At 39.9% G+C, this 11,221-nt stretch overlaps 1 protein-coding gene across 2 annotated transcripts in view; it reads right to left on the bottom strand.

Moving 5' to 3' along the window:
• Nucleotides 1-11,221, bottom strand: part of BMP2K (BMP2 inducible kinase) — a 53,365-nt gene that overhangs the window by 6,824 nt on the left and 35,320 nt on the right. For both annotated transcript variants that reach the window (XM_065685503.1, XM_065685512.1), the window contains exon 15: nucleotides 7,349-7,471. In XM_065685503.1, the coding sequence (XP_065541575.1) occupies nucleotides 7,349-7,471 (123 nt within the window). The remainder of the gene's footprint in view (nucleotides 1-7,348; nucleotides 7,472-11,221) is intronic.

The raw sequence follows: 11,221 nt of genomic DNA, 5'->3' as shown, positions 1-11,221 counted from the left end.
CAGCCCGAGTTCTGGATACTTGCTTCTTACACCTGTCCTACCTGACATAAACCTGAGGCAGGGGTTGCTCCTCACTAGAGCACTTACTAACAAGCTCTGCCCACAGCACAGCACTACACTGCTGACCCTCTCACCTATCCAAAATTAAAACAGCTTGGAAAAACAACTGCTGAAATGTAATCCATTCCATGTGTTCATAGGATCAAAAAAGCTGGGAATGGAAGCATACACCGGTTATTTCTCTGAAACAAATCCTCAGCCAGAATCCAGCTCTGACTCTCTCATTCTTACAAGACCCAACATAATTTCTCAAATAATTTCTGCTTTCACAAGGAAATTAATAGGCAAATTCCAAGCCAAGTCAGTTTTTTTCTTTATATGCTTCGTTTTAGACCAGAATATTAGGTTTTACAAGAAGTATTTTTTCCTTTCTTAAAGTAATTAACAGCTGTTTTCTTCATCCAGTCACCATACTGCTCTGTTGCAATTACACTTAAAAGAACAATAAAAACTCCTCAGCAATATATTTCATGTATGGATTTAAAAACAAGATGACCAGAATGACTAAAACCATCCCATGATTAAGGCTTTGTTTCTTCTTTGTTTCTGGTGTCAGATTGCTTCTTATCTACTGTAATTTTACACACTACAAATTTGCTTCACCCACTAAATTAGAACCTGGATTATTTGGCTGCTTACTTTAGATTTCCCAAAGGTACAGCCTTCATATTGCACTCTATAACCCTCTCGCTTCCAAACCCTGCTGCTCCAAATACTTACTGAAACACTAACATTAACATAAAAGCAATTAGATTTTAAAGGAGAAGAAAAAGGAAGTATTTCTAGGCTAGATGTTAACATTACTTATGCAAAAACACCCCCAAGCCTTTTCTGTAGGGCCATATCCACGAGTTCGCACTCCCAAGCAATGATTAGACTTTTGTATGTAATTAGTATGCAGAAAACAAGTTTTGACTTTTTTTTTTTTTGTTTAAACAAGAGCTCAATTAGAGTATACCTAATAGACCTGACTTCCTAAAAGGTTTAAATATTTTTCAGTTGCTCTCACAGTCAGGTACACTGGAAAACAAACTGCAAAGAACAAGGCAAAACCCCAACTACCAACAGCTGCTGACTTACTGAACAAGTGATTTAAGCCACAGGATGTTTAGCTCACAGCAGCAAACCTCTCTGGACAGAACACAGATCAAGCAGGACTTGACAGCACATGCCAAACCCTTAAAGCAGTTCCCAAACCATACTCAATGTACTTACACTGACACAAAAGCCACTGCAACAGGTCTTAATAGACACACCTAGAACTGTCATTGCTGACAATATGCAGCAAATGATTTGGGGAATCAATCATTCAGACAGCCTAGTTTTTAAGGAATCTATATTAGCATCCTACATTTCCTCTCTTAAGTCTACTACCGTATCTAGGAAACTAGGATGAAGACAGGAACTATTCATTGAGCAATCCCCCTTGCTGGAGATTCCTGTTCTATAGTAGACACAGAGCCTGTGTATTCATGTGTTTGCTCCTACACATGAGAAAAAGTCTTCTGAAGTATTCCTATTCTAAAGCCACTTGGAGATATTGCAAGGATATTGGTTTTTCCAGCCACCACATCTCATCTACAATGAATTTGGTTTAGTCCCAATAACAGGGAGAAAACAGCAGCAAACTGGTATCCAAACCAAACAACACTATCCTCTGCTAAGCTATAGGTTTTAAACCTATGACAATAATTGCCTTTTCCACACCACCATTCCCCCCTTCTAAAAAAGTTAGCAAACTACACAGAGAGTACTACAAATAGAAACAATGCTCCAAAAGGAAAAAGGTCTCCAACAACTATTTAATGCTCTGACTAACCAGATGTCAAAACCAAAGCATTTTGTCAGGTAGATTTCATGCTATCTTTACCTTATCAGATGCAGAGCCTGTTTATAGCATCACAGACTGGTGATTTGGGTGGGAAAGGACCCATCTATTTCCAGCCCTCTACCCATGGGCAGGGATGCCTCACACTAGACCATGTCACTCAAGCTCTGTCCAACCTGGCCTTGAACACTGCACCATGGATGTATATGTTCAGATATGTATTTATAGAAAAATGCTGCAGAATGTTGAGTAACATCTGTTTGTAATGTGCTGTTCAGATTACTACACTTCTAATCAGGTTTATATCCCCTAGGAGACAACTGTTCTTTGCCCAAATGTGAGCCAGGTGGAACATCTTTAATCATATAAGATGATTCCAATCTTCAAGGAAATTTTCTTTTCTGATGTTCTTTTTCGAGACATCCGATTATAAGCGGATGAATTCCCTTCAACAACTGCAGTAATTACATGCCTTCTGCTGGTTCATCATTTTAGGGCATTGGGCGGGGGGCGGTGAGGAGCTTTAAGCTTCCTTGCAATTGGTAACATACTGCCACCATCACTGCACAACAATTTGCCACATGTCAGGCCCAAGGATTACAGACCTGCTGCAACTAAATCTGCACTGTTGTTCTGACAGCAGCCAGAGCAGCAGCTGCTGAGTATTGTAGTACTTAGGCCGTTCAAGGCCATGTTGTGGCCAAGTCCCTGCTTACCACCTTTCTTTTCAAGAACAAAAAGGGGTGAATAAAATAGCTATTGCTTAGATATTCTTTCAAATAATTAATCTACACCTTGAAGAGTGCTATACAGAAGTGAAAGGTGACCATGATTGCCCTAAGATTTGAGGCAAAGAAAGAAAATAATCATTTTGGAGTGACAAAGCACACCACTAGCCTAGCCCAAGCCCACACAGATTCTGTCTTCTGATGTGTGAATAAGCTCAAGTTACTTCTGAAATGCTAGCTAGAAAAGCTAAAGTCTAAAAATTATCTGCCTGAACCAGCATTCAGCAAGTAGTATGAATATGTGAAACCATAGCCAAGGAGCGGTTATGAAATAACATACGCAGTATTTTCATTGAGCGGTATTTTCATTCATATTGATATGAACTTATTTTAATTTTTAAGTTACCTACATCTGGGCAGCCACATCAAGTTGCAGGTCTGGGCATCTTTTAATAAGCTGCTCAAGTACATAAATACCCAATTAAACATGAACAGATGACATGAACTGGTTTAGTGTTGCACAAGAAAGGGCCTTCAAGACTTTCCATTTCTTCTGTTCTCATGTTTATAGTTTCTTCCTCAACTGTAATGAGCTGTACTTCAGTTAAAGTTCTGTCAGGCAGATTTCATGCCATCTTCTCTACCTCATCTGATGCAGAGCCTGTTCGCAGAATCACAGACTGGTTCAGGCTGCAAAGGACCTTACTCCAGACTACACAGTAGCCCAAGGGCACAGACACTTGCAGCAGTGGTTTGAAACAGAGTTACAAGCAGTACATGAAAAAGTAACCACATGATTACTTGCCAGCCATGTTTTGTCAGGCCAGAACAACACACTTTCCTGCTTTAACACAGTGAATGCTCATAATCAGCTATTGCAGCAGAGTCCTTTCAAGGCCATGTTGTGGCCAAGTCCCCAGCCAGTTTCCATTGTTCTATCACAGTCCATGCAGCTGCCAGTAGCAAATTACATAACACACCACAGAAGTGCTCTTATTCCAAGACAGAAACCAAGATCATATGAAGACACAATCAAGTCTTTGAGTGCAGGAAGCCTGGAAGTCACAAAGAAGCTGCTACAGAACTAAACTTTTTATCCCCAGTCTCTGCACAGCAAACATGCATGCAGTGACAGGGAAGAGGTTACCTACGTACATTAGAAAAAACAGTGGAAACTATTAGTGTAAACTAACATAAGATGGCAAAAGGCCACTAAGTACCACCCAGCAAAGTATATTACATTGATGATATTTCCTTCTTCTAATTTGAAAATAACAGAAAGTGTGTGTGTCTTCCAAGTTTCTGAAACTCAGTGTTAACAAAGGACGTTACAACACAGCTGATTAACACAAACTTGCATCAAAAACTTCCATTCCGAAATGCTGACCACTGTCACCATCTAGTTTTTTAGGCATTCAAGAACCAGATCTTGTTTTCCACATGTCTGGTGCCTGTCCTCAAGGCCCCATTAACTTGCTATTCAGCTGTGCTTTCTTCTTTTTCCCAACTTGTTTGCAGGGCTACTTTCATTTCTACCAGATTGAGCACTGGAATTCTCTCTCAAGCCAATTTTCATTTCCAGCTGTTTCAAGTTCTAAGTCATTACTATTTTTGACATTTATGCATAAAATAGTGTGCATAGCAAGCTTACATGCAGTCCCTGTGAAAACACTTTTATTAGTATATACACCACGTGTGGCTAACAGTAAGTGCTTCTACACAATCAACTGTTTTCTAATATAAGGAACCCAATAGTATGCCAATTCATTTCCCACCACTGTTTGCCCTCTGCGCAGCACATCAAGTGACACAGCTATCATTGCTGGCTTTCCAAGAAAAGCAGACACTCTGGTGGAGAAGCACCCTTAGTCCATCCAGCTCCAGGTTCTCCTTCCCAGTGATCCTTGCAGCAGCAGTGGCTTGAAATGCCCTCTCAGCTCCACAGGGAAAACTCCCAAGGGCTCACCACTTGCAGCACCCCACATTTCTTTCCAGCAATGACAAAAGGTTTCAAATGTCACCCTCTGCATCTCCCTTACATGTGTCTCCAGGAAGGTGATGCAAGAGTTACCTGCTAGCACGTGATGCAAGAGTTACCTGCTAGCACTTTGCTAGACTACCAGCACTTCATGTGAAGTTAAGTCAAAAGATGATACACCACCTCCTTCTTGCTGCTGTCTCACTCAGATGATAGAAATTAGTTTTGTATTTAACTGCTTTTAGCTGAGAACCCTTAGGCCTCAGAAACAAAATAAGTACTCTGGATGACTCTAAGCTACGCTCCCATATACATTTATGAACCCGAGACCCATGTCGCACAGCAAAAATAACCAAAGCAGAAAGACCAGAGTACCAGCTCCAAGGTTGGTAATACAGTAGAACACCTCTTCAATAGAAACTGTCATGTTTTAAGCAAGCAGAATTTTCTCTTTATTTTTGAATAATCTGTATTGGTAACACCAATCATCATGATTCAGGCAGTCAAGATTCAGTAGCTGAACCTAAGTGAGTAATGATAATGCTCTGTTACTTGCATCATTAGCAAGGAGGTGAAACTTCTGCTCAAACTAGATCAGGACAGGCCCAAAGACTGGAATTGTGCTCAAGATATTAAACCTCTGCTGCACTTCCTATTCAGGCACTTCCCCCCGACACCCTGAGTAAGGTACGCATGCAGCTTACTTCTCAGTTAAATCTTTTATTATCACAAGGAACAAACCAGAAAGAACATATTATACAAAGATGTGAAGTACAAGAAGAAATATTAAATCTAAGGGACATTTGCCAAGTTTGTCCTAAACAGCCTTCAACTAGAAATAAAATATGTCTAAGTCAACACTGCTCCCTTTTTCTTCCTTGTCTTACAACAGCTCATTTCAAGACATTTTGAAGAACTCTGTGGGGAAAACAAACCAGCTTTTAACAGACAGATCTTCAGATTTGAACATTTATCAAATCCAATTTAGTTGCTAAGTGTAATTCACTGTTAACACAAAAATCCCTTCCTTGAAATCAAGCCAGTATGTACACTTAAACTCTAGTTCCAAAGTCAGCAGAAAAAAGGCTATTGAAAAACATACCTTTTTCTTTTTATCCCTTCCAGTAAAAGAGATAAGGATTCACAAGCAACTCAACATTTTTCAAGAAGTCTTTTTTCCAGGCATAACTCAATTGGTTTGTTTTTTTCCTTTTTTTCTGAAAAGGCATCTCCCCTTGGTTTTTAGTATGTCAAGAATTAAAATTTGGATTCCAAGTAACAAAAATAAAACATCCAACATGCTACAGTGAAGCCATTCATTTACAATACAAGCTATACTGTAACTACCTGAAAAACAGCAATGAGCAGTAAGACTTAAAGCAAGGAATCATCCTAAAGCAAATCATCCCATGACACATGGTTATGAATACTCAAGACAGGAGACTAAGTCATCATCTCAGATTAATTATAACTATTACAGTTCCTTTGGCATGTAATTTAGGGTCACTTATACAATAAAGCAACCTCTTAATAGACTCCTGGGTAAACCCTTTCAAACTAGAAATTGCACCTACAGAGCAAACGTTCCTTCACTTCAGAACTGCTTTCACATTGTACTGAACTACTGAATATTAAGAGCATGACAAAACGCAAACCTTTCCTTTATGAACAGACAGAAGAAAAGGAGAAACCGGAATGCAGTAACATACCAAATAGAATTAATTCAAGTCTTCCTAACAACAGGAGCAGACACAGATGCAGAGGTATTTTCACAAATTACCTTGCAGAATACAAGTGTCATCCTATTCCCTCTTCACAAGAAGACTTGTGAGCATTAGGCAGCCCTAGTAGACGACCTTCAGGAATGCAAGATGAAAGCAAAAGGAAGCACAGAGGCTAACTTAGGTTGACCTAAAGTGATTTATTTTAAGGCATGTTATCTGAACTTTTGAACTTCCACTAGAAGAGTTTTTACGAGTCATGTTAAGGCACCTTTATCACACAAGCACTCTCAACAAAACTTCGGTAGGAGTCTAAGTGGCTCCATAAGTTACTGAAGTTCCTTCTACCATTAAACTGTCATGTAGGCTTGAGTCTGCCACAGGCATCAGTCCACTACAGGTACCAAAAGCAATTATTGAAGTGTTGATCAAGCAAATGTTAAAACTGGCAATGAAATTGCAGGATGAGGCATGGCTGCATGTTCACAGACAACATTCACACACAGTGTTATTTTTACTTCCATCCATGGCCAAACCAAAGCTGAGTTGAAACACAATAATAAATCCCCCTCTCCCCTCCAACTGTACAGATCACAAAATAATTTGTTTGGACTCAATATGGACAGAAACTATGCATTAAATGCAGCAGAAGCTTTACAGTCTTAGCTTAGCTGGAGAACTGAATTTGAGTTGAAAGCAGACTACAGGGAAATAACAAGATTTGGTCTTAGCAAGTAATTTGCTTTTAGCAAAAGCACTTCTAGTTCTATGCAAGTGATTCATGCTGCACTTGTCCAAGGTAACTGCACTGTGGAGACTACCTAGTCTGTACACTGTACAAGTACCAGGAGTTTGGCATGCAGAAGTGGGTTTTTTTGAGATGATCAACATTATTAAAAAAATATTCAACTCATTTACTGTCATAAGGCAGCATCATTCTTTGGTCATTTAACTGGATGCACATACTTCAACAGATACATATATATGTATGACTGTGTATGTATGAGGTAGTGATGTTACAGATATAACTTGCCTGGGTGAGAAATGAAAGGAACAGAACCAAAGGGATCTTCAGGAGGATTTTTCTGTGGAGCAGAATGTGGCTCCACATTCTTATCCGAAGATGCTGTCCTGTCCTGTCCAGGCTGCTGCCTGCCTGTAAAATAAAACAAAAACAAAACAGAACGAAACATAAAATAAAAATGGCAGGTCTTACACCTACACAAAAGGTATCTCTCCGTGCTTTTGAGGTTTTGTACCTCTGTGTTTTTGAGGTTTTCAAGTCAGAAGCACTATACTTAGCTCAAACATAGAATCATCCATTTTATTGCAGTTTTGGCCAGCCTTTGCCAGAAAAAGAGGAAAGTTGACAACCACAGCAAAACAGCTGGGAATACTTTTTATTAAGTGTGTAACATCTGATAGTAATCAAAACCAATTTGAGTGTCATAACAGAGAAACATGACATCAGTTTTGTACCGTCTTCAACCCTTAAAACACAATTTTATTTTCCTTTTATAAAGTGACATAAAAAAGGTTTTTTAAACACAGATATTTGAAGCACTAGGAATGGTAAACACAAGTCTTTCTGTCTAAGCTCAGATTCTAACATCTATATCAAATTAAGATTGAGCCCATCCAGCCCAACCACCACAGCACAACTCAGGAAGGTCCTGCAAGGCCCATCAGCCAACATATTTTGAGACAACATATTGCACCTTCAGCAAACACCCTACATGCTCTATGCAGAAGACACAGCTTTTCACTTTCCCCCTTCCCCACAGCAAGCTGCTGCTCTTCCAAACCATTTGCAGCACAACCTTCTTGACAATTTGCCACTGTGAAGAAGCAGCTCAACTACACCCTACTGACATATCAAGCTATCTGCATGTCTTCTATTCAGTCCTTCAACACAGAAACTAGTAGGCTTTACTAAGACAACCACCAGGAACTAGAGAGCAAGCTCATCTCCCTCAGACAGATGCCTATTAACTCTATGTACAAAGCCCAGGAGTTTTGGAATTATGCACCATTTTTCACAGACAAGTGTTCTGTTCATATTCAAGTGTCCATAAAGTGAATTCCCTTTTACCTACCAGTAGACTCTCCAAAGAAATGCAAGGTGAGAGTTGTTGCATTGCAGGCATAAAATAGAATCCCAACTGGGCGCTCCTAGTGTAGAGATTAAGTAGTTGCTCTCACCTCAACATATACATAATGGGATAGGTAGCAACTAACCAACACAAACAAGATTATCCTGCAGTGACACAGCCATGAGGCCAAGAACACTAGCAGAGATGCACCAACAACTGACAGCTGGATGTTTTATACAATCAGCATTGAGCCCCGACAACAAAAAAATTGCTGAGCATCACATCCAACAGCAGCATTTGTTCCTGATTCTGAACTCACACTGCACTCTCTCCTCAGGAAGGGTTTGGGGTTTTAGGTTGGTTTGGTGGTGTTTTTTTTTTTATTTGTGTGTGTGTGTTGCTTTATAAATGCAGACTGAATCAAAGATGCTTTTGCTCTGTTATCCTTACTGTCTTGCCTCCAGGGGAAAATCCAGTTGACTGCTGCACAGTTTGCAGGCCAAACTCTAGAATAACTTTTAAGGGTGCAACAACCACCCTTTGCAGAGCCCTTGCAAATGTTGGCATGCAAGGCCATTGCAAGCTCAAGCTGCCAGATGATCAGATCTCCCAACTTTAACAGCAGGGCCAGGGATAGTGGAAAACAAAATGGATTCAAGTGGTAATAAGCATACAAGAAAAATGAGGCAAAGTGAGTAAACAGAAGATTTCAGCTCCTCCATGGCAACCAGGTATATACATAAGAGGATACACTTCCCTCGAAAATAAAGTTTAAAAATTGTCAATTCATCAGCTCTAAGGCTATTGGAAAAGGAAGAACCATTTTTTCAGTCTTCTGAGGCACAAGTACCATTTGTCCACCTTGTAACAAGATCCACTTCTCTGTCAGAGAGTGTTTGAGGAGGACAGGTGGGTCCTCCAGCTTCACACAAACAGATGTGTAGGAGTGTCAGTATTACTGTATTATGCTCCAGATACCACCTCCTTAAAATAAAAAGCCAAGTTTTCTTCCCCACCTCAGTGAGTAAACACACAAATGCAGCCCAGACTGCTGCCAGAGACACAATCATGCACAGTGTCACACAGCAGACTCTTCTGTAGAACAGTGCAGTTATGCAAAACCATGAACAAGGAATCCAGCTGTTCCCAAGTAAGTGAGAGGCGCAAGGTTCCTCAGCAGACAGCTCTCAGGACTTTCAGAAGTACAAGCAACACTTACGCACAAAGAAAGCCTGTTAAGAACCACACCTCTTCCTTGCACAGATGGCTCAGGTAGCTCCTTCATACTGCACGCACTGCAAAGGAGATGGACTCTGTAGGCTTTGGACCCATAGATGTCCAAGCTTTGTAGGCCTTGGACCCATAGATGTCCAAGCTTTGTAGGCCTTGGACCCATAGATGTGTCTGCTGAGGCACCAAGAGGATTCTGGACCCAACAAGCATCTTTGTGCAACTCAGTGTGAAGGCTGTGCTCTATTTTTGCCCTGGTGAGAAAGGCGACTCATGTTCTTGGCTCCCAACTCTGCAAAGATTATGAAGTGGTTACAGGAGTTCTTCGTAAGAAATCCATTTCTTCACAATGATGTCAGAATCTCAGCATCATGTGTTGCTTCTGGATCATCCTTAATACCAATGACGACAACAAAACCAACAAAGAAACAACAGTGTACACAAGAACCAGAAACTCCACCGTGTAACTCCATATCAAAGCCCTCCACAAAGGCACTCAGTTTAGAAAGTTTCATTCAACTGAACATTTTACTGCAATTGTCATCTTTTTAATATGAAAACTTCCACAAAGTGTAAGCAAGGTATTCTGTTCTAGGAATTACTTCCCTTTTTAAAGGAAAAGCAATTAATCATCACAGCAATACCCATCACTACACACACTATGACATTTAGCTGCTAAATGCATGAAATCCAACAGTAATGTCAGCCTAACAAAAACTCATGACATCTGGATCCTCCAACAAAGGCTGTGTAGATTTCATTACTCATGTATTACTGTCAGGAATACAACAGCTTTAGAAATATCTGACAGATTTTAAAATAGTTATAATTTATGGATAAAGCATCAGCTCAGCAATACAAACCAGACTTTAGGAAGCAGAAAGAAAGGAGTAGTGTTTTGAATGCTGCTTAGTACCACATAGCATCACAGAAAGACAACTTGCATAATGCTGTACACGAGTTATGAAGTACAGGACAGCAACCACGTTTAGTAACAGAGAAGAAGCATTTATTAAACCTGTATCTTCAATTCTCCTTCCTCTAGATGACAAAATGATTCACAGTAAACTCAAAAACTGAATAAAAAAAAATAGCTAGTAGTAAACAAAAGATTTCTTTCATAAGAGATTACCTACATCCAAAGAGAATAAAATAAAGCCTTGATCCTTCAGATACATCTGAGGAAACTCCAGGAAGTAGTATACAATTAAAGACAATTGTATAGATATAAGCCTTAATTGTGCAACAAATCCCCCAGTTTCTTGTTAATCCACCTAGGTCTTAGAAAATAGCAGTAGACAAAATATAAATATTTCTACTTTGACTGAAGCAAAGGCATTAGCACTGCAAGGCAAATTCATACCTCTTTGGCACAAAAAACAAGTCTTGAAGTCTTTGATGTATGTATTTATGTGTAAACACAACACACACACTCCGAGATTAAAACCAGCAACACTCCCTCCCCCTTCCCTGTATCTCAAGCCAGAAGGCCTAAGAAGCTGGAACTACACCTCATAGTATGCATGACCAAGCCTGCCACCTAGTGTGCTATTTGTCTAGAGAGTCATTTTAATTTTTGCACT

The sequence above is a fragment of the Lathamus discolor genome, chromosome 1 (assembly GCF_037157495.1).
Source record: "Lathamus discolor isolate bLatDis1 chromosome 1, bLatDis1.hap1, whole genome shotgun sequence".
Taxonomy (NCBI): Eukaryota; Metazoa; Chordata; class Aves; order Psittaciformes; family Psittacidae; genus Lathamus; species Lathamus discolor.
This window is presented reverse-complemented; position numbering and strand designations above follow the sequence as displayed.